The sequence below is a fragment of the Ictidomys tridecemlineatus genome, chromosome 7 (assembly GCF_052094955.1).
Source record: "Ictidomys tridecemlineatus isolate mIctTri1 chromosome 7, mIctTri1.hap1, whole genome shotgun sequence".
NCBI lineage: Eukaryota > Metazoa > Chordata > Mammalia > Rodentia > Sciuridae > Ictidomys > Ictidomys tridecemlineatus.
Window position 1 is genome coordinate 160522178 of NC_135483.1, and position 24975 is coordinate 160547152.

At 35.2% G+C, this 24975-nt stretch overlaps 2 protein-coding genes across 5 annotated transcripts in view; one reads left to right on the plus strand and one right to left on the minus strand.

The window, feature by feature from the left end:
• Slc39a10 (solute carrier family 39 member 10) overlaps positions 1-16069 on the plus strand; it is a 128737-nt gene extending 112668 nt beyond the window's left edge. For 3 of the 4 annotated variants that reach the window (XM_021725751.3, XM_040294627.2, XM_005324355.5), the window contains 3 exons: positions 1254-1334; positions 9966-10156; positions 13329-16069. In XM_021725751.3, the coding sequence (XP_021581426.2) occupies positions 1254-1334; positions 9966-10156; positions 13329-13487 (431 nt within the window). In that variant the 3' untranslated portion in view covers positions 13488-16069. Of the gene's footprint in view, positions 1-1253; positions 1335-1553; positions 8343-9965; positions 10157-13328 lie in introns of those variants that run through there. The other variant, XM_078017768.1, reaches the window with a different exon arrangement.
• The window catches only part of Dnah7 (dynein axonemal heavy chain 7), a 293210-nt gene continuing 282426 nt past the window's right edge, over positions 14192-24975 (minus strand). Inside the window, exon 65 of the mRNA XM_040294623.2 lies at positions 14192-16493. Coding sequence (XP_040150557.2) covers positions 16287-16493 — 207 coding nt within the window. The 3' untranslated portion in view covers positions 14192-16286. The remainder of the gene's footprint in view (positions 16494-24975) is intronic.

Here is a 24975-nt window from a genome sequence, read left to right on the forward strand (position 1 = left end):
GAGCTGTACCACAGCCCTTTTAAAATTTTGAGATAGAGTCTCACTAAGTTGTACAGGCTGGCCTAAAATTTCCAATCATTCTGTCTCATCCTCCAAAGTAGGTGGGATAACATACATGGGACATCACACCTGGCTAATTTGTTGTTCTTTAAAGATGCTTTTCTTCTTTCAATATGTCCATATAATCCTATGAACTATAATTCATAAGACTAAAATTTATGTAGAGCTTATTAACAAATGTACTAGTATGTATTACTATGTCATTTAGTTTTTCCAAAGGATGTATTTTCATGTTTTACAGATGTATTTGGAAATTAAAGGTAAAGTTTCAGTGTTTATTTATTTTATTTTTTGGAAATTAAACAAATGTGTTGTTTTTTTTGCAGTATTGAGGATTGAACCCAGGACCTTCCATACTGCTAGGCAAGAGCTCTACCACTGAGCTGTACCACAGCCCTTTTAATATACTTCTTAAATAACTTGATTTCTCAAAGGATAGTCACTTTATTGAAAAAGCTATTTTAATATTACATTTTCAAATACATTTGTATATTCCCTAAAAGAAAACAGTTTAATTTCAATCTTGGAGTTTTTTCATTTTGAAAAGGTGAAGAAAATATTTACGACACGAAAAATCATCATAATAATACATTATATTACATTCAAATACATTATAATATTTTTGGTACCAGTGAATGAACTCAGGGGTGCTTAATGACTGAGCCACATCCCAGCCTTCCTTTTTTTTTTTTTTTTTTTAAAACAGGATATTACTAAGTTGCTTAGGGCCTTGCTGAGTTGTTGATTTTGGTCTTGAATTTGTGATCCTCCTGTCTCAGCCCCCTGAGACACTAGAATTACAGGCATGCACCATTGTGCTTAGCAAATACATTAGAATCTTGCTAATGTAAACTTATCTTACCATTTTAGGAGAACATTAAATGTGATCAATATGTGACTATCTTTGAGAGAAACTATTAATTGCCCAAAAGCAGGCTTTGCTTTCTTTTAGAAAGCTGACTATATTTTTACATCTACAGTAGCTATTAATACTAAAGAATAAAGGATTCTTCTGGTAGACTCAGAATATATACTCACTATATTTTCAAAAACTATAGTATGTAAAATGAGTGAGTTATGCATATAAGTGAAATTAACTTAGATATGCAGAAGAGACAACCAGTCATCATTAATAAAAATGGAAAAACAGAAGAGCTGCAATATCACTTGTTTTTGTTTTAAATCTTCCTCAGGAGCGGCTTTCAGTGCTGGATTGACAGGAGGAATCAGTACTTCTATAGCTGTCTTCTGTCATGAACTGCCACATGAATTAGGTAATATAACCTTAAGAATTTTTACCAGATTTCTTCAAATCCAAGACTTTCCAATTGTAGACACTCCACACTTCAGAGATGTTAAAACAAAAAATGGCCAATAACAACTAGGAGGTGTCGTTAATTGTAATTGTATATCCTGACGTAAAATATGAAAAAAAAATGTGTTTCTTAAGATTAATGAAATGTTCATTTCTGTGTGCTTTTCTTTGTATTCAGGAACATCATTATGTTATTATGTGAAAGAATCAGGGCTGGGAATGTGGCTCAAGCAGTAGTGCGCCCGCCTGGCATGCGTGCGGCCCGGGTTCGATCCTCAGCACCACATACAAACAAAAGATGTTGTGTCCGCCTAAAACTAAAAAATAAATAATAAAAAAATTCTCTCTCTCTCTCTTTCTCTCTCTATCTATATATCTATCTTTTAAAAAAAAGAATCATAAATTATGACCAGTTTACTGAACATAATGTTTAAAAAAAAGTATTGTTTCTTAAGTACCTGATTTTACTGGTAACCCACTTTTGATTTTGTTTCATATACCATGCAAACTATTTATATTTTTAAAAGAATCAAGGCAAAGTTCACAGACTGCATAATTGGAAGTTGGCCTAGATGTGTGTAAGGCAGTCTTTTCTTCTTATATATAGAAAGATACTGTCCCCAAAAGTGTACTGGATAATTGTGAAAGAAATTGGACTAGTCTTAACTAGCACTAGCACCAAGGGTTTGGAGTAGTGTTATTAACTTCTAATCCTCTTAAGCATGAGGTTTGATGATTCTTTATTTTATATGTATGTACATATAGACACACACACATATTATATGTATGTGTGTGTATGTTTATTTTAATAGTGTATAATCTTAATACCCCAAAATCTTAACATTAATTTTTCATGTGTTTTAAAAAAGTGGACCTTAATGCCCCAAAATTAATTTTTAAAACCACTTAAAAATATTTTTTAATGTTCTCTCATTGATTAATAGATTTTTTTCCTCTAATACTAAAAATGCACAATTTTCTATTTAGGTTGGGCTTTCTCCTTTATCTTCCTATTCACTTCTCTTTCCCTGTTATAGACTTATCATTTTCTTATGTTTATTGTGTAATCATTGTTATATGATCCAAGGAATATGTATGGGTATTTATATGCACGCATTTTTATATAAATAGTATGATGTTTATATCCCATTCTGTTTATTACCTTGAGTTACTACCATTGTGTTTTTAAACTCAGTTACCATGAATTGATTTAAATTATTATTTCTACCAGTACTTGAAGGTATGCATTCACCACTTTTTGCATATTTAGCACCTTGTGTTACAAATAATGATACATTGAACATCTGTAAATGTAATACTTACTGATCTTGTGAAAACATATTTTATGCATATTCAAGGGACAGAATTGATGGGTCCTAAACATGCATACCTAAGAAATACCATATCATTATCCAAGTAATGCTAGATTCATTGGCTTCACTGGTGTAATTTCCAGCCAGCAATACCTAATGTTACCATATCTCTGCCAAAATTTATCATTAACTGAATTGCTTGGTTTTGTTGACTTAATAAATGTCAAATATTGCTTTGTTGTTTTATTTGGTATTTATTAATCATCCAGTATCTAATTTCTCTTTAACTTTAATTATAGTTAAAGATGTGAACATGCATTCATATAGAAAACATTAGAGGGAAGTGGAGATGGCATTAATTCAAAATAAAAGAACTCCACATTTTAAGAATCCGAGGAGTTTCTTCATGTGCTCTTTCTAATTTAATTTATTTTTGAAAACTCAGATCTGGCTATGAAATGTCATTATTAATTTGATTATATAATTGCCTTGATTGGTAGTAACCTTATTTGCTTGTTGTTAAGAAAGTTTATTAATAGAATTTGCTTAAAAATCAGTATCACCCTACAAAAAGCAGGGCAATGTATTAGTACACACTTAGCATCTGTTCTATAGGCCTGAATTCTTATGGTTTTGTTTACCTTGCCAATTTTGGGCACATTATGGTAAGTCTTGGTTTTATTCCATAATCCTTTCCCCATACGAGGTCATTGCTGCCTTTGTTGTGTTTTACTTGGTCAATTTCCACAGTTGTACATTTCTGGCTTCATTTTGTTCTGTCTCACATGCCTTATTACCAAGTATAGCTTCTTAAATGAGATGTGCTTATGTAATCAAAGTCTTCAGTTGCCTCCCTTATGTATAAAGTAAAGCTAGATTCATTGGTTTCATTACAGTGGCCTTCATTTCTGCCCTCTGCTTACCTTTCCAGTCTTCCTCATAATACATCCTATTGCATATTTTCTACTTCACCTAAACACAGTTTTCCAGACAGGCTGTATGAGTACCTGAATCTTTTACTTTGATGATACCATTCTTCTTGATTTGTCAGTACCTCTATCCCTAATTTATCATGTTAAGTATGACTCTTACTTTCTCCATCTTCATTACTGTCACTTACTACCCTATACCTTATATTACTCTTCCCTCTAAAATTTATCACTTTCTCTGGGTGATCTTCCTTTTGGTACTTAGCGTATTTCTTTTTTTAGATGTTCCATTTCTTAAGCTATAGGATTTTTAATGTGCAGATACTGACGTTAGCCCAACTCCATAGCAAAACAAATCAGGATTTTCTATCAGCTTTTAAATATGAATAACATTTGTCCTCATATTTCAATCTTTCACTGTTAAAAAAACAAAAAACTATTAGTAATAGATTTGTATTGTCACACACATATCCATCCATTGCATACTAGGAAAACCTCTAATTAACCTTCCTGGTCATCTATCCAGTGCCCCTAAATGAAACATGTCAGGCCACTTTGTGTTTAAATGTGGTTTTATTGAATTGTCCTAGCTCTGGAGGAATCTAGTATGGCACAGAATTGAAAACAACGAATTTTAGAGATGAATGATAGTTGCTTTCTTGCTGCTTACTCCTTTGTCATTGAAGGAATAACAGGAGATATTCTAGCAATGTGGAGAACAAATGCACTATATCAATTAATGTGTAAGTCAGCCCTTGAAATCCAATGCAGAACTCTGGGAAAAAATCCTGGATTAGAGAAACTTCTTGGGTCACTCAACCATTTAGACCTCAAATGTCTACCTGTTTTGTCCCCCAAACCAGACATTGAGATGGTGTCGCTGCTTTGAGAAGAAAATTAGCACAAAGTTTACTGAACTTTGTCAAAAAGGAAGTAAGTGTGACTTCATGAAGTGAAGCACCAACTGTAAATAATGGAAGTAAAAATATGATCATAAATCCTATGTTTTCCCTTGAAGGCACAGCAATGGGGCAGTTTTGTAAAATAGGACCAGGTGAAAGTCCCTACTTAGATCATCTATCTTTATTTACTTGGGCAGGAACAGGATGTGGATATGGGCAGAGGAGCATCTTCCTCAGAACTTCTAAGCTCGGGGAAAATCATTCCTCTATAGACTGAAATAGCATGGCGGGTTAATAAGGAAGAAATTGTTTACCCACTTAATAGGTTAAGATGTTGACAAAGCAATAATAGATCACATTTCAGGAAAATTTATTTAATTAAACCTGTTTGCCCTAATTATGTTTTTGATTGTGAATTCTTAAAACTATTACAAGATTTTCTTACTAATGTCACACCCCAAAGAAAACTGAGTATTTAAATTACATTGCAGTACACTGGAGACAATACATTGTTTTTATTTGGTTAGGAATATGATATGAACAACCCTTAGAACCTTAGAATGATAGAAAGCTCAGGGAGCTTCACTCTTAAGAGGCATGAAGAAATTAAAACCATTGAGGAAGTATCATGCCCATGAAAATGTTACCCTCAAGTGTGGTAATGGGTGAAATTGCCTGGCTTATTAGGTCTGTACTCTTCTATATTTGCCAAACTGTAGCTGTATTTAAGTAAGTTACAATATTACTTTGTTGCATTCTCTCCCTTTTTTCACACACTCCTTCGATAAGCAACTGTTATAAGCATATGAAAAGTAATTTATAAGAAGGCCTGTAAAAAAAGTTTAGAAAGGGGAATGAAATTGGGGTTAATCCAGAAGAATATGTGATCTAAATTCTCTTCTTGATGTTGCATAATATATTTCAGCTTCAAATAACATTTTGATAAATAATTGTCATATTTTTAGATAGCTCAGAAAGTTAGATTGCTTATAATGTTTTCCTTTTCCTTTCAAGTACATTAAGGGTTAAACTGAAATCCAAAATAAATTTTCCATAATTTGCTAAGTTGTCTGGGAACAATTAAATGGTCATTGTATAGATTTATATGGAATTCTCATGTATATAAATAAATAAGCATTACTTAAGGATAAAAATCTTAAAATATATTCTTGTTTCAAAAGTATCAATAATTAATGTAGTTATAATATTGGATCATGTTAATTCAATAGCTTTGGCAAACACACCTCATTCATTGTCAGCAGAAAGAAAGAAGTTTAATTCATCAGATGATGAATAAACTTACATGTTCCATATAAATTACAGTTCTGGGATCCTTTGACTTACTTTTGAAATGTTTAAACAGATTTTTACTGAGAAGGGAGATGAAGAAAATATGCAAAAACCTTTGAGAATTTATAATCTGAAATAAGACTAGGACAAAGATAGAATTTTAAGTGAAATCTGTAATAATCTTGACATAAAGATTATTATATAAAATGGTACTGTTTATGCAGTCTGTAATTGGAAATAGAATTTTTTTAAAATTTATATATGACAGCGGAATGCATTACAATTTATATTACACGTATAGAGCACATTTTTTCATATCTCTGGTTGTATACAAAGTATATTCACACCAATTCATGTCTTCATACATGTACTTTGGATGATAATGTCCATCACATTTCCACCATCATTTCTAACCCCATGCCGCCTCCCTTTCCCTCCCACCCCTCTGCCCTATCTAGAGTAAGTACTGTTTGTAATAGCTCTAAAAACATGAGTTGTCTAGCTCTAGTCTAAACCATATATGGCATAGAATCTGTATACTGAAAACCATAATCAACCAAAATGCTGTTGAAGGAGATACCAGGTTCATGGACCAAAAGACTCAATATTGTTGAGATGTTAATTCTCATAGATGTAGTATGTTCATGTTAATTCAATAGCTTTGTCAAAAACCCTGCAGGCTCTTTTGCAAAGTATGTGAGCTTTAAAGAATTTTTATATGGAAAGGGAAAGGAACTTGAATAGACAGAAAATTTTGTAAAAGGACAACTAAGTTGATTTTGAAACAGTTGGGATTGTAAAAGAATAGAGACATATATCAGTGAAATAGTTTAGAGCCTTCATATATATGCAGTTTATTTTCAACAGAAGTATAAAGGAAATTCAATATAGAAAGTCTTGTCAACCAAAGAGGCTGTAACACTTGGATATCCATTTTTCAAAGAAACCCTTTGACCTGCACTTTGCGCCATAGACAAAAACAAACTCAAAATAGATAATCTATCTGAATGGAGAATTTAAAAATGTAACATTTCTAAAAGAAAACCTAGGAGAATGTATGTTCTTGGGTTAGGCAAACTGTTCCACAGCACTGAAGGCAAGATCAACTAAGGAAAAAAGTTTAATACAAATGGACTTCATACAAATTAACAGCTTTACAAAAGACACTGTTAAGAGAATAAAAAGACAAGTCACATCAGGAAAATATTACTTGCAAAATACATATCTGACAAAAGGTCTTTAGGGCCATAATATTTGAAGAACTCTCAATTTAGTTATGGGAAGACAACCCAGCCTCCTTCCTGCAAAATGGGCAAAAGATTTGAATAGGTATTTTACTAAATAAGGTGAACAGATGGCAAATAAACCTGAGGTTTTAGTGCTGGATTAGTGATTATTGTCTGGCAAGGATATGGAACAGCTAAAACTCTCATACATTGCTGATGAAAATGCACACACTTACCATATATCCCAGCAATCCCATTTATTAAGTATCTACCCAAGAGAAATGAAAACACAAAAGTTAATTTATGAGTAAGTATAGAGACTTTCTTCATAAGGACCCAATACTGCAAACAACCTAAATGTCTTTCAGATGGTGAATCCATAAAATATGATGCACCTATTGAATGAATATTATTAATAGAATGTATTTTCCTGATAGATATGTATCAGGAAAAATATATATAATCTCTGTATATAGATGTGGATGAATTTTACAGGTATTATGCTAAGTGAAAAAATACAGACTCAAAAAATGCATCATGTATGGTACTATTCATGATGTTCTGAAAAAGGCAGAACTTTTAAGAATAACACAAAGCAGATCCTTGGTTGTCTAGGGGTGAGCAGTCTAAAGGAATTTATGGTGGTAATGAAACAGTTCCAGAGTTTGATGGTAGTTATGGGTATAATGATATGTGTGTTGGTCAAAAATTCATAGAACTCTACATTAAGAAAAACACACAATGAAAGTTATGTAAGTTAAGTTGTGCCTTAATTTTTAAAAGTTAAAACTAAGTAGAGCTGCATCTTGAGTAGTTAATTCATGCTGTTTGGTTTCTACTTAAGAATGAACAAAATCATTGTATTATCCAATAACAGTGAAGCCGCAAAGTTGATATGGTTTGTCTTGACAGGTGGTTCATTGAGTATTAAAATATGCTCCTTTTAAAACCCTATTATGAAACTCTAAAAGGAAACAATGTATTTCATAAATAAAAGACACTCCTGTAGTCTCATTTTGTATTACATAATCCCCTGCTAAATGAAATTAACCCTTGAGCACTGTCAAATTACTGAAAACATGGAATAAAAATTTGTGGAGGAAAGAGTTAGGTAGTTTGGAGGAAGCTGAGGGGAAAAAAGACAGGAGAAATTAACCAAATGCCAGGGGAGAGAAGAGGTAAAAGTCGATACTAAATCCCAAGTCTCATCAGGAAAATTAAGGTGCAGTATTTAGAGAAATTATATTCCATTATATGTATCAAAGTGCATTCTACTCTTATGTATAACTAATTAAAACAACTAAAAATGAACTTTTTAAAAAAGATGCAGTATTTAGGATCTGAAGGGACAAGGTATAAGAACAGTATTAGGTGGAAACTAGAGAATGGCAATTTAAAAGTCATTGGAAGTTGTAATCCTCTGGAGTGTCATCTTGACTTTCCAAAGCAATAGTGCCTTTTGTGGTTGGTAGCAATTTGTTGGAATAGGGAAAAATAATGCCTTGTCACCAGTGTCTTTGCTGTCAACAGACTTGGACTTTGTAGTCATAACTCAAGGTATAGAAGAAATAGATCATGCATTTTTAGCATATACTTAAGTGTTCAAAAATTGTTTGGATGTTTGTACATTTAGTAATTTAAAACAAAAACCTGCTAAAATTAAAAGCAGTGCTTTTGACCCTTCTGTTTGAAGAGTATTATCTCTAGCAGAACTTTTATGGTTCTACTGATAATCTCCCTGAATAGTAATTAGTCATTTTCCTCCTAATATTGCAACTTAAGACAGAGTTGAGAACTCCATTACCATCCCAAATTCTCTTAGACCTTAGCTTCTGGACAAAGATATGCTTTGTGTCCCTGAAGTTTTGCCTTTTCTAGAATACCATGTGAGTGAGATCGTACAGATTTTTGAATCTGGATTTTTTTACTTGGCATAATGCATATAAGATTCATCCATGTAATGAGAATGATCGAATTATGTTCATATATGGATATGGCAGAATAAATTCCATTATTTTAGTGGAATTTAGCAAAATAAAATTTTAAAAGATTCATCTGTTACTATATATATCAGGAAATGAATTTTTATTGCTCAGTAATATTCATCCCAAAGGTGAGTCACTTTGTTTATCCATTCACCCACTGAAAGACATTTAGGTTGTTTCCAGTTTGGGGTCTTTACATTGAAGGGGAAAAAAAATCAGCTTGGTTTGTTTGTTGATCCATTGAGGCACTTGTATGGGTTTATATCTTTAGAAAAAGAATTCTAAGATTTTGTCTTGCTTCAGCTCTGTGATCATGGATGATTACACAATCAACAGTGTACCCATCCTTCATCATCACAGGAACCCGACAGTGACTTGGGGCACAACCTTTTAAGAACCTGGTGTTTATTCTCTTTTAGGCATTGTTGATGCTTTAAAAAGCATCAGCCAGGACATTCATGTGCACCATTGTGGCAGCAAGGAAGATGGTGGGGAAAGTTTATTATTCTTCCACTTCTAAGATTTTCAGAATTAAGGTTTAATGGGGGGAGGGGGCAGAAATGGAAACAGCATAAAATGTACTTAAAGAACCTGTGATCTATATTCTTACTTAGGCCATTTCCCTTTGAAGAAAGAGCAGAAGTCAAAACAGAAAGCTCTTGTTACAAAAAGAGATGGTTCTTTTTTTTCTTCTTTTGTTAAAAAAATCTTTTATTTTGTTATCATACAGTAAAAGTGTCTTTGTGTATACAGTTCTTTGAATTTTAACATGTATACAGATATGTATAACCACCACCATCAAAATATCAGAACAGTTCTATCATCCCAAAACTCTTACCCCACACAATGTTATTAAAGATATATCTTTTAAATGTTATTCTTAATTTTTTCTTCAAAAAAAATTTTAAATCCTGTGGTTTTAAAACTCCCATGTTTTAATTGCAGGTGATTTTGCAGTTCTTCTTAAAGCAGGCATGACTGTAAAGCAAGCAATTGTGTACAACCTCCTCTCTGCCATGATGGCCTACATTGGCATGCTCATAGGCACAGCCGTTGGTCAATATGCCAATAACATCACACTTTGGATCTTCGCAGTCACTGCAGGCATGTTCCTCTATGTAGCCTTGGTGGATATGGTAAGATATTTTTTATATACATATATATTTTGTTGTTATTGTGGTAAAACCTGAAAATAGAATGTAGCTTACAAAAATGGAAGAAATCTTTGAAGTCAAACTTTTTAAAAATATAAAACATCTTAAAGATAGGTGATATCAAAACTTTAGCTTAAAGTTAATAATTTTGCTTTATATCCCAAATATGACAGAAATGTTTCTATAGAACTAGTAATTTGGTTCATTTTTTAAATTTTGTAACTTGATATTACATCCACTTTTCTTCTATCACATGGCCTCATTTCATAGTTATATACCTAAATTTTTAATAAAAATATTAATGCCTGTTTATTGTGTAAAGTTTAAAAGCTGTAAATGAAAAGAATTAAACGTTGATATTGTGTAACCCAGAGGTAGCTGTTTTCCTTTTCTCAGATCCCTCCATGCTCTTGTCTATACTTCTTGGCTAATAGTCTTGCTTCTTATCATGGACACAGTGAAACCATCACGACATCTTCCCAAGTTCCTGTTCCACTTATCTTTTATTTATGACCATTTACCTACCTTCCTTTTATTGTGAAGAAATATCCATGTTCTAGCTAAGGCCATTTTCTTCAAACTGTTCCCCAGAACCATCTGTCATGCCACGTGCCTTCAGTTCTTCTCTCTTTCCCAGCTCACTCTGCCCTCACTGTCTGACCATTCCTGTTAACATATATACCACATTACTTTTTCCCTTCTTGAAAAGGTAATGGAGAGGAAGCTCGCTCAGCTCTGATTTCTGTTTTTGCTGTCACCTTGTTGCTCTCTTTCCTCTTTTAGAAAATCATCATCTATGTTTTCTCAAGTCTGACTACATCAGTTTTCTGACTGCTCTGCCAGAACTGCTTTTGTTGAGTGTACCATTGATCACAGCATTATTAAGGCCACTGGTCATTTTCTAGTCTTCATTTTTGATGCCTTAACAGCAGCATCTGACAGTTGATCCTCCTTTCCTGTTTGAAATTACTTTCTTGTAAGTAGGCTTTTATAGGACCATAATTTCCTAACCTCCTTCTCACCTTTCTGATCTTTTCGTTGGTCTTTTTTATTAGATACCCATCAGCTCCCCTACTTCAAATGTTGGCAAACACCCCCTGAGTCATCTCATCTCATGGGTTTAATATTTATTGGCTGATGATTCTTAAATTTATATCTTTGGCCTTTCCTTCAGCTCTAGACTTATGTGTTTACTTGAGTGTCTAAAGGCATTGGAAACTTAATATGTTCAGAATTCAGCTCTTGATATTTGCCAGTCCCACTCTTTGCATGAACATTTCTTATATAATGCATCAGCTCATAAATGAAAACTTCATTCTTATTCAGACCAAAAGCCTATGCATCATGCTTTGCCTATACTGTGTGCCCTGCCCACATGAGCTTTGTGAGTCCTGAGGCCTCTGTGTCCTTACCACCTGATCCTACTACCCTCTTCCAGCCACCACCATCTTCCTTTTTTTTTTTTAACCATCTTCCTTTTTTAACTGCTCTCCCTGATTCTGCCTTGCCCTGCCCACCAAAACCCTATGTTGGCACCTTAGCTTGAGGATCCTGTCAAGTCAAAGAGGAGATCATTCATGACTCTTGTGTACTCCAGACCTTCAGTACCATCTCACTCAGGGTAAAAGTCCCCAAGTTCTTTGACCTGCATGGTTTTTCATCATTCTTCAACATTTGCACTGTGAATCCTTAATTTCCCTAACCTTGCCCCCAAAGCACAGTGTCCCTCCAAGTTGTAGCTCTTGCTTTTCCTGTAGACCTCAGGGCTAGGTCCCTCACTTCCTTCAGGTGAGTGTCCTACCTAAAATTTCATTCTCCTTTTCTAACATTTCACATACTTTAATCCTATTTTACCTTTTTCCCTTTTGCACCCATATCTTGATCTGTTAACACACCAGACATTTTACTCATGAGTTCACAAGGAATCAGCTCCTCAAGGATAGGGATTTTTGTCTTATTTCACACACTGCTGGAAATGGAATTCACACTAAGTACCAAATAAAAAAATGAGTGAACTGATTCTTGAACTAGGAACATATAAACAAGTTTTTACTTAGGGTCTGATAAAGAAGAAAATAGCCATCAATTACAATTCTTTAAACAGAGGCAGGCTATCAAAGAGAACTAAGGAAGTTTTTATGTAATAGGAAATCTAAGCTAAGTCTTAAAGAATATAGAAACATTTATTTAGAAGCCAGAGAGAAGGGTGTATGAGTAGGGTGAGTGATAGATGGAAACATTTCTTTGACCAGTAATTCTACTCCAGGAATTGTATTCTGAGGAAATAGCCTAAAATGACTATTACTAATAACACAAACAAGCAAACCAAAGTAGAGCCTTACTGCAGTATTCTTTACAGTGCCACAATTGTATTGGAAACACTAAATATTCAAGAGAAACTATCCACATATATTTTCTCAGATCTTAACAACTCTAAAATCATGTATTTTCTAATATTAAGTAAAAAAAAATGGATTGAAAATTATATCCATGTTGTCATCAGGAAGGTGTGTTTGCAAGAACATGACATTCATACAACTTGCCATAATAAAAAGAGTTATCCTGTAAAGCTTGGGGAGTCATTGTAGGGTTTAAGCAGTGGAGTGACATGATCACATTTTTAGCTTAGGAAGGCCACTTTTGCCTACAAGAAGGTTTTATGTCTTTAAAGCCATTTAATAAGTCAGCTTTAGTTTGGCATTTCTATTAAATGTCCCACTAGAAATAATATCTGGCCTTAGGGGACTTTGGGCAGTACCATTTATCAATCAGTAAGAAAGTGTTTTTTGTATTTTATCAAGTATGGCCTTACCAGTAGGTATTGGTTAGCTCTTAGCTGTGGTTGTGACAGATATTATGGGTGTTGGCAGTCAGTGTATAATTGAATGTGGTGAAGGCACAGTGCCTGTTCTGGTTAGCATGCATGCATATCTAGAGGGGGTGTTTCTGTGAAATGTCCTCTGTGTTGTTTATGATTAAATATTAAGGAAAAGTCAAAAGGAAAAGTTTTTGTGACAATAAAAACTTAGGGGAAGGTAGAAAAGATGTAGTTAGATAGTCTTACTGGAGCTGGATATTGGAAATTGCCAGTTTGTAAAGTTCACAAACTTTAAATTGCTTATAAAGATTTGGTGTTTTGTTTGTTTGTTTCCAGCTTCCAGAAATGTTGCATGGTGATGGTGACAACGAAGAGCATGGCTTTTGTCCAGTAGGGCAATTCATTCTTCAGAATTTAGGGTTGCTGTTTGGATTTGCCATCATGCTGGTGATCGCCCTCTATGAAGACAAAATTGTGTTTGACATCCAGTTCTGACCATTCCCAGTAATCACTGTTGATTACGAGAATGTTACCATTCAGCTTTGCATCTGTTCCTTGTACTGTATGCACATTGCTCAAAGAAAAGTCAGTGGCTTGCACTACTTACAAGTTCCATAGATTTGAGCTTAACCACAAAAGACTGGTGCTCAGTACTGTGTTCCCTATATGAAGGGTCTTTTAAAAACAAACTTGGTGATAAAGAGGAGAAAATGGGACTCTATGAACCAATGTTGATACAGGTTTGATTAAAACTTTTTAAAAAATAATCATATAAAACACTAAAGTAGTCTCTTTATTAGTAGAAACTTCTGTGGCTATGCAGAACTAGAAATTAAACCAAAAAAATCATTTAAACTTTAAAAATATTTTAAATGGACTTTGAGCAGACATTTTTGTGTATGCTAAGAATGAATTGTAGTGCCCTTTAATTCAGCTACATATATACATATGGTAATAGGGATCAACTTGACACAACTTTGAAACCGCCTAAAGTAGACTATAGGAACTAGAAGAAAGCTCAGGCTGCATTAGAATATGAATTTAGCATCGGGAAAAGCCCTTATTCTTGAATCTAGAGTTACTATTTTTGTATATATTTGCATAGTGTTTAAACTTGCAGCCTAAACTACTGAAATTTGTGATTGTATGTTTGTGTGAGCTTCAGTTTAATGAAAGATTCATAATGGTTTTTGTATTATTATAATACTTGGTGTTTGGGGGTATTTTTTTTTTTTAACTTCAATTTTGTTTTTGTTCTGCGGTTTTTCGGGGGAGGTGGGGATCAAAGCATGTGGTCAAATGTATTTTTCTTAAAATTATAACTCTCTAGAAAATATGAACCCAAACATGGTCTAAACTATTCAATTTTTCAACTTTACAGTACTGACTAGGTTAAACGGGAAATTTAAGTTCTGAATGTTCTGTAAACAGTTTAGCATTGGAACCAACGCCAAATGGAGCACATGCTGTGGCTGGCAATAAAGTTGGAAGGCAGAAAATCCAAGTTTACCATGCCTGTGATCTGTATGTGAAGTGTCAGTTAAACAGTTTTGAGGATAAACTACACTGATGCCATGGCTATCAGGGTACCAAGTAAATGACTAAGCTGAAATCACTTGATCATTTTGTGCCAAGATATGCTGTTGGTGCCTGATAGGGATTAGTCTCTTTTTTAGGTGCCCTGTTCTTCTACCATAATTGTAAATGATTTGTGAGAAGTGCAAGCCATGTTTATCCTAAATTTTGATCCAATAATTTATAGTACTAGTCATACGCATGTAGCTTTATGTTTACATCTTGTGCCACATGGTCTTCATTTATGCCAGGTAAACTATATTTGAACTGTGTGCAGCTAGCTTTGTTTTAATCAGCTTGGCAACGAGTGTGACTTTTTTTTTAAAAAAAAAATCTTGCTGTTCAAATATATAAGAGCCAAACTCTCTTTCCATTCCATTTTAAGTGTCTCTATTTAATCCTTCTCCTTTCCTCTTACTCTATGAATTTTTTTAACAAAAACAAAACTTTGAGAGCAGCACATGTGTCCAGGTATTACTAGATTATTGCCAGTGTTTCTTCTTTATGCTATAAGCAAGGGAGATTAGGTTTTGTTACATCTTTAATTTATTTCTGAATTTGAAAAATCATTTCTGGCTTTCTCTGTGGCCTCCCTCCTTGTAATAAGTAGGAGTTTTATACATAGTTTGTTTTCAGCAGTGGGCACTGAATTAGGACAGTCCTCATCTCATTGCTTGGCCCTTCAAGCAACCTAGCTAAAAGGTGCTGATATTTTATTTAGTACTGCCAACTTAGTGATCGAAATATCTTGCTTTCTGAACCAAGATATTTGTAGTTCATTTTTGGGTTTTGATACCCAGCGAACATTCTGCATTCCAGCATTAAATCTGCTTCATTTAAAAGCAACAGCTGGAATATACACCAGTCTTAAATGCCTCATTTAAAGCAAATTGGTTATGCTAAAATTTTATATTCTCTCAAAAATGGTATTACCTTTATTTGCTAGATTTTCTTAACCTGTTAAAAGTGCTGTAACAGTTGCTGCTAGTATTTTGATAGGGTTCCACCAGTATTTAGTTTTCACATCATTCTAACGTATAGTTTCAAGTCTTACTAGACAATCTTAATTCCACTACATTTCTGTTTGGCTCCAACATTCCATTTAGCTTGACCAGTCTAATTTTAACATGTGTTTGTTGGAGGTCATTAATGTTACTTGTACAATGCTGTCACTGTGTGACATCCATATGAATTTTAGTGTATATCACATTGCAGTCAATCAGCTGTGATTATGCTTAGAAATACTATAGTAACTAGATGCAGTGTGAATTTTTTCCATTAACAGTCAGTGGCTTATATGTGATTATGGTCCTGCAAGGTGATACTTGCTAAAATATCTAAACTTTTTTTTGTTGTTGTAACTGAATCATTTTTTTAAAAAAATTTATAAAGCTGGAAATGATCAAATGCTGTTTTTTTCATTGTCAACAGTGGTGTGTCATTTTATGTATGTTCCTAATGCTTATGGAACTCTCCCAAAATAAAGTTATTCAGAAAGAGCACATACATATACCAGTGTGGTTTTTTTTCAGTATCTACATCACAGTATTTCCTTAAAGTATGAATACTTTTAAATTTAGACTGCATTTGCACATAAGTAAATTCATACTTTTGAATAATGTTAGTCAAATATACTTAAACTAAAAAAATTATTTCAACAGAATAAAATATACTTTCCATTTAAATAACAAATAGGAACAAGAAAATGACATGTTTGTGTTATGAGTTAAGTTGACACAACAGTGCTACACCACGTCCAATCCAGTGCTCCTTGGGTTGCTCAGAGGGAAGAATCATGGCAATTACAAAGTTCGTAGAATGGCCAGTGGTGGATAGTGTTCCTCTCCGCTCACTTGTCTTATACAATGGAGCAACGTAACTTGGTCGTTTGGGTATATCTGCCCGTTTACAGGGCTTTAGCCACATCTGGAAGAAATTGCATAACACTCTTTAGGTCAAGGCTATTATACCTACGTGTATTTGAGCCTACTGTGGTATTCTCAGAATAAGGTTAGTCATATCTTCAAATTTCTGTGGCACAAACAGATTTTGGGTTTTGAGCAATCATAACACTGCTGACAAATTTTTTTTTAAGATCTCAACTTCAGAACCAGTTTAAAGACAGAAAAAGTAGTTTTTACTTATTTTTGAAAACTGTTTATCATCTCTCTACCATACTTACCTGGGGATGATTTTGGGACTTGCAATAACAAAACAAAAGTCACATTTATTTTGAAAGAAGAAAATTATTACTAAAAACCCTGTGTCTTCTTTGGTGGCTGGTGGAGGGGCTACCAGGGATTGAACTCAGGGACACCCAACCACTGAGCCACATTCCCAACCTTATTTTGTATTTTATTTAGAGTCAGGGTCTCGCTGAGTTGTTAAGCACCTCACTTTTGCTGAGGCTGGCTTTGAACTCGCAATCCTTCTGCCTTAGCCTCTGGAGCTGCTGGGATTACAGGCTTGTGCCACCACTCCCGGGACCATGTGAGTTAATTTGAAGCCAGTTCCAAAAAATTTAGGAGCTCTTATTAACAGCTATATAATTAAATCACCTATTTATTTTAAGAGACTATTATTAAGTGGTTAATACGTGTATCATGCTATCTGATTAGAACGTTGTCGTGAGGCAAGCAGGATGACTGAATAGAGGTACCCAGCACTAAATTGAACTCCACGAAGAGCAAAAGCAATGGATGTATAGCTGCATACTGAGGTGAGTGGCAATTGGATAACACTGGAATACAACAGTAGAGAAAAACAAACCTTGCAAAACCCAGAGACAGGGACAGCAGCAAAGCAAGAGAAAACATCCCAGTCTCTTCATTGGGGTAAATGTGGAAGTCTCAGTAAACTCTACCAGTGCTGATACTGGTAATCCAAGCCACTAGAAAGTTTCCCAGCTTGTAGGCCTGCATCTTAAATTAGAGGCCTGAAATTCATAGCAGTTTGGCTTAGGAAAAGGAATTCACTCCATCTCCCAGCAAGGAGTCAGGGTGCTGTAACCCAGAGCATTTTAGGGGTTAGAAATTCCTGCATATTCCCATCTCTGGGATCTAGACATTCACTACAACACTGCACTAGCTTGATGGGTAGATGTCTCACAAATTCTTGAGACTGGTACATAGTGGGGTACAGATGTGATGTGGAGGGGAGCAGATGCCATTCACAAGAAATGGATTGGGGCACTTGCTCCCAAGACCAAGGCATGTCCAGTCGTGTGGGTGCCAGAACTAAGGGCATTTGTGAAGGTTTCTACCACGTCTCTCCCAGCACTGCATGGGTATCTAACCAGGTGGAGAAAGACAGTTTCCATGGCTCCCAGCAGAGGCAGTCTCCTGCAGCACTGTGGCCCCATCCCCAATGTGTACAGCCTGGGAAGGTCACACTCCCTCCCTCTTGCAAGCACCTCAGCCAAGATCTATTTTCGCCAAAATATTTTCTATTTCACAATTTTTTCCAATTGTGATCAACTCCCACTTGATAATTCCTGGAAAGAACTGGAAATCAAGAAGCGGAGGAGGAAAAAAGTTCTCAGAGGCTGCCCTGCCCTTGGGGTACACAGCCTAACATCTGGAGAGAATCAGTCCAGTGCCTGATGGCCTTCTCTTCTCACTTTCTCCTGGAAGAAACCTTGCCGGGCTCCAGTCACCAACTCTCACTTTGATCCTTCACAGGCTACAATTGAAAAACTGAAGGGAGAAAGGCCCCCAGTTGTCACCTTGCCCTTTGGGGGAAAGTCTAAGAAAGTCTGGAGACAAATTAAGAGAGAAACATTGCCCAGTGTCAGATATACTCTGCTTTCCCTCTCTACTGTAAGCGCCTCCCTTAAGAGGAGCTTTGCCCAGCTCCAGTTGTACCTTTCCCACTCAATCCCTGGCAGGTACCACAACTGAAAGAATGAGAAAAGTCATCAGCATTGCCACATCCTCGGGCATGGACAGCTACAGAGGATCTGAGGTTCCACTCCTGAGCAGCCACTCTCATGGTACAGCAAAGAGAATCAACAACTTTTGTTACCACATTTGTTACAACTTCTGTTATGTACTTGGGTCTTTGGCCTGGGTCACCTCTGCACCTTGTCTGATCGTGTACTGCTGACGAGACTGGATGTGTCAAAGAGAAGAGGCTGTGAATCCACCTTTCTCTGTGAATTACAGGAACCTACACCAATATCTCATCAGAGGACAAGTGTTTTAGACCTTTTCACCACTACTACAGCAATCAGTACCAGATACCCTTTCAAGTAATAGCCAATAGGAATAACCACACAGGATGCATCCTACATACTCTGTTGTCTACACTACACCTACCTGAATTGGTAGAGTATCCCCACTCCTGCAAACCTGCCAAGAGAATCATCTCTATGATGCCAAATACAATACAGTCTACACTGTGTCCAAACTCACTAATCACAGGTGAAGAAACAACAGAAAGATTTTACTATGGTACCAAGCTGGAAATAAAGTCAGCACTGCCTAACAAGTTGGTACCCCAGCACACATTTTCCCCAGAAAGCCACTAAAAAGGTTATCCCCTAAAGTGATAGAGATTACCATTCTATCAGAGGTACAATTCCCATCACAGGATCGCAAGAAACATAAAAAACATAACTCTGTATGTAATAACAGATTCCAAAGATTTTAAGAAAGCTCAGTGAGATCCAAGAGAATACAGATAAACAGGTATGTTACTTAGCTTTTCATTGCTGTGACCAAAGTACCTGACGAGCACAATTTAGAGGAATGGAAACTTATTTTGGTTCATGGTTTCAGAGGAATCAGCCATGGTTGGCTAATTCAATTGCTCTGGACTTGGGGTGAGGCAAAACACCAGACAGAAGGGTACATACAGCAGAGTAAAGCTGCTCAGCTCATGTCAGCCAGGAAGGAGAGAGAGAGAGAGAGAGAAAGAGAAGGAAGAGAGAGAGAGAGAGAGAGAGAGAGAGAGAGAGAGAGAGAGAGAGAGAGAGAGAAGACAGGGTTGGGGACAGAGATATAGTCCAAAGGCATCTTCTCAGTGACCTACTTCCTCTAGGTACCCACCCCCCACCTATTTATAATTACCAACCTGTAGTCCATTCAGCTATCAATGGATTAACCCAGCAAATAGATTAATCCACTAGTGAGATCAGAGCCCTAATCATTGCTCCCTTGGCATTGCACTTTCAACACATGAGTTTTGGGGGGACACTTCATATCCGAAACATAACAACAGGTAAGTGGAATTAGGAGTACAATGCAGGATATGAATAAGAAGTTCAATAAACAGATAGAGGCCATTAAAAAGAACTAATCAGAAATGAAGAGGTCAATTAGTCGAATAAAAAAATCCAGTTAAAAGCCTCAATAGCAGAGGGAAAAAAAGTGGAGGAAACAATATCAAAACTTGAAGACATGTCTTTTGGAATATCCACATTTACACAGAGAGAATGAAAAAAATTAAAAGAATGAAGAGAGTATAGATGTTTGGAATATCATTTAAAAAATCAAATATCTGCATCATTAGCATGCCCAAGAAATAAAGAATAAAGGCAAAGAAAATGTATTTGATAAAATAATAGCAGAAAACTTCTTCAATCTTGGGAAAGACATGGATATTTAGCTACAGGAAGCCTATAAAACTCTAAATAGATATGACCACAAAAGATCCTCAACACAGCATATTATAGTCAAATTGTCAAAAGTACAGGAAAAAGAATTTTGAAGTCTCCAAGAGAAAAGCACCAAGTCACATTTAAGGACAACCTCATTAAACATGAAACGATTTCTCAGCAGATATCACACTGGCCAGCAGGGCATGGAATGACATAGTTCATGTTCTGAAAGAAAATAACTGCCATCCCAGATGACTATACCTAGCAAGACTATCCTTCAGAATTGAAGAAGAAATAAAGACTTAAAGATAAGGAAAAACTAAGGACCTTCACACAAACCTTACAAAAGATGCTTAAGGTAGTCCTATACCCAGAAGTGGAAGAAAGATAATTACATCAGAGTAGTATGTGAAATTATATAGCTCATCAGAAGAGTAGATACACAAATGAGAAATAACATCCCAGGGATGCCAGTTTGGTTCAACATACAAAAATCAATAAACATGATTCACCACATCAATAGACTCAAAGACAAGAACCACATGATTATCTCAATAGATGCAGAAACAGCATTTGACAAAATGCATTTCCATTCATGTTTAAAACATCAGAAAAACTAGGGATAGAAGGAACATACCTCGACATTGTAAAAGCTATATACAACAAACCCAAGGCCAACATCATTCTATATGGAGAAAAACTGAAAGCATCCCATCTAAAAACTGGAATAAGACAAGGATACCCTCTTTCAATACTTCAATTCAACATAGTCCTTAAACACTAGCCAGAACAATGAGGCAAAAGAAAGAAATTAAAGAGATATGAACAGGAAGAGCTCAAACTATCACTGTTTGCCGACAACATGATTCTATATTTAGAGGACCCAAAAAACTCCTCCAAAAAGTTTTTTGAGCTCATAAATGAATTCAGCAAAGTATCAGGATATAAAATTAACACCCAAAAATCAAATGCATTCTTCTACACCAATGATGAATCACCTAAAAGCGAAATTAGGAAATCCATCCCATTTACAATAGCCTCAAAAAAAAAAAAAAAGATTCTTGGGAATCAAGCTAACAAAAGAGATGAAAGACCTCTACAATGGAAACTATAGAACACTTAAGAAAGAACTTGAAGAAGACCTAAGAAGATGGAAAGATCCCCCATTATCTTGGATAGGCAGAATTAAAATTGTCAAAATGGCCATGCTATCAAAAGTGCAATGCATATTTAATGAAATTCTTATTAAAAATTCCAATGACATTCTTCAGAGAAAGAGAAAAAGCAGTCATGAAATTCATTTGGAAAAATAAGAGACCCAGAATAATCAAAGCAATCCTTAGAAAAATGAAGCAAGAGGCATCACAATACTTAAGACCTTAAATTATAACTACAGAGATACAGTAACAAAAATGGCATGGTATTGACACCAAAACAGACATGAAGACCAATGGAACAGAATAGAAGAGACAGAGATAAACCCACATAAATACAGTTATCTAGACAAAGGCACCATAAACATACATTGGATAAAAAATAGCCATTTCAATAAATGGTACTGGGAAAACTGGAAATCCATATGTAGCAGGATGAAATTGAACCCTTATTTCTCACCCTGCACAAAACTCAAAGTGGATCAAGGACCTAGGCAGAGACCCTGAGATTACTAGAAGAATATGTAGTAGACTTAAGAATCACATGATCATCTTAATAGACACAGAAAAAGCATTTGACAAAATACAGCACCCTTTTATGTTCAAAACACTAGAAAAATTAGGGATAACAGGAGCATATCTCAACATCATAATGGATATCTATGCTAAGCCCCAGGCCAATATCATTCTACATGAAGGCATTCCCTCTAAAAACTGGAACAAGACAGGGTTGCCTTTTCACCACTTCTATTTAACATAGTTATTGAAACACTGGCCAGAGCAATTAAACAGACAAAAGAAAGTAAATGGATACACATAGGAAAAAAAAAAAAAAGAACTCAAATTGGCACTATTTGCTGATGATATGATTCTATACCTAGAAGACCCTAAAAGTTCTACCAGAAAACTTCTAGAACTAGTAAATAAATTCAGCAAAGTAGCAGGATATAAAATAAACACCAATAAATCAAAGGCATTTCTGTATATCAGTGACGAATCCTCAGAAATAGAAACAAAGAAAACTATCTCATTTACAACAGTAAATAAATAAATAAATAAATAAATAAATAAATAAAATACAATACTTGGGAATCAACTTAATGAAAGAGGTGAAAAATCTATATAATGAAAATTACAGAACCCTAAAGAAAGAAGTCAAAGAAGACCTTAGAAGCTGGAAAGAGCTACCTTGCTCTTGGATAGGCAGAATTAATATTATCAAAATGACCATACTTCCAAAAGCACTATACAGATTTAATGCAATTCTGATCAAAATCCCAATGACATTCCTCATAGAAATAGAAAAGACAGTCATGAAATTCATCTAGAAAAATAAGAGACCCAGAATAGCTAAAGCAATTCTTAGCAGGAAGAGTGAAGCAGGTGGTATCACTATACTGGACCTTAAACTATATTACAGAGCAATAGTAACAAAAATAGCATGGTATTGACACCAAAACAGACTGGTAGACCAATTGTACAGAATAGAGGACATACAGACAAACCCACAAAATTACAATTATCTATATTAGACAAAGGTGCCAAAAACATGCATTGGAGAAAAGATAGCCTCTTCAACAAATGGTGCTGGGAAAACTGGAAATCCATCTGCAACAAATGAAATTAAATCCCTATCTCTCATCATGCACAAAACCCAATTCAAAATGGATCAAGGACTTAGGAATAAAACCAGAGACCCTGGGTCTAATAGAAGAAAAAATAGGCCCTAATCTCCATCATGTGGGATTAGTCCCCAAGTTTCTTAATAAGACTCCTTTGGCACAAGAATTAAAATCAAGAATCAATAAATGGGTTGGCTCAAACTAAAAAGTTTCTTCTCAGCAAAAGAAACAATCTGTGAGGTGAAAATAGAGCCTACATTTTGGGCCAAATCTTTACCCCTCACACATCACATAGAGCACTAATCTTTAGGGTATATAAAGAACTCAAAAAGCTAAACACCAAATAAATAAATAAATAACCCAATGAATAAATGGGTCAAGGACCTGAACAGACACTTCTCAGATGATGATATATAATCAATCCACAAATATATGAAAACATGTTCATCACTAGCAATTAGAGACATGCAAATCAAAATCACTCTAAGATTTCATTTCACTCTAGTCAGAATGTTAGCTATTATGAAGATAAACAACAATAAGTGTTGGCGAGGATATGGGGAAAAAGGTACACTCATATACTGCTGGTGGAACTGCAAATTGGTGCAGCCAATATGGAAAGCAGTATGGAGATTTCTTGGAAAATTGGTAATGGGACCCCCATTTGATCCAGCTATCTCTCTCCTCAGTCTATACCCAAAGGACTTAAAAATAGCATACTACAGGGACACAGCCACATCAATGTTTATAGAAGCACAATGCACAATAGCTAAACTGTGGAACTAACCTAGATACCCATCAATAGATGGATGGATAAAGAAAATGTAGTATGTATACACAATGGAATATTACTCAACAATAAAAGAGAATAAAATCATGGCATTTGCAGGTAAATGGATGGAGTTAGAGAAGACAATGCTAAGTGAAGTTAGCCAATCCCAAATAACCAAATGCTGAATATTTTCTCTGATATAAGGAGGCTGATTCATAGTGGGGTAGGGAGAGGGAGCATGGGAAGAATAGACGAACTCTAGATAGGTCAGAGGGTTTAGAGGGGAAGGGAGGAAGCATGGGATTAGAAATTATGGTGGAATGTGAAGGACATTATTATCCAAAGTACATGTATGAAAACATGAATTGGTGTGAATATACTTTGTATACAACCAGAGATGAAAAATTGTGCTCTATATGGGTAATAAGAATTGTAATGCATTCCCCATCATATATATATATATAAAAGCTTAAGACCAAACAAACAAACAAATAAATAAAGCAGTCAATAAATGGGCAAAAGAACTGAACAGGCACTTCACAGAAGAAGAAATACAAATAGTCAACAAATATGTGAAAAAAATGTTCAACATCTCTAGCAATTAGAGAAATGCAAATTAAGACTATACTGAGATTCCATATCAGAATGGCAACTAACAAGAATACAAATAACAATAAATGCTGGCAAGGATGTGGGAGAAAAGTACATTGCTAGTGGGAATGCAAACTGGTGCAACCACTCTGTAAAGCAGTATGGAGATTCTTCAGAAAACTTGGAATGGAACCAACATTTGACCCAATTATCCCACTACTCAGTATATACACAAAGGATTTAAAAATCATCATACTATAGTGAAGCAACCACGTCAATGTTTATAGCAGCTAAATAAACAATAGCTAAGGTATGGAACCTAGATGCTCTTCAACAGATGAATGGATTAAGAAATGTGGTATATATACACAATGAAATATTTTTTAAAAAAGAATGCAATTATGGCATTTGCTGGTAAATGGATGGATCTGGATAGTATCATGCTAAGTAAAATAAGCCAATCCCTCAAATTCAAATGTTCTCTCTCATATGTGGATGCCAACACACAATAACGGGCAGGAGGAACAGAAGTTCACTGGACTAGACAAAGCACTTTTGGTCATTGGAAGACCTGGGTAGAGCATTAGAGATCTGAGTCATCCATATCTGATGGGCGTTTTCTCAGCTAAGGCTGAGCCAGGGGAAGCTGTGCTTTCAGTTTCAGCTTTAA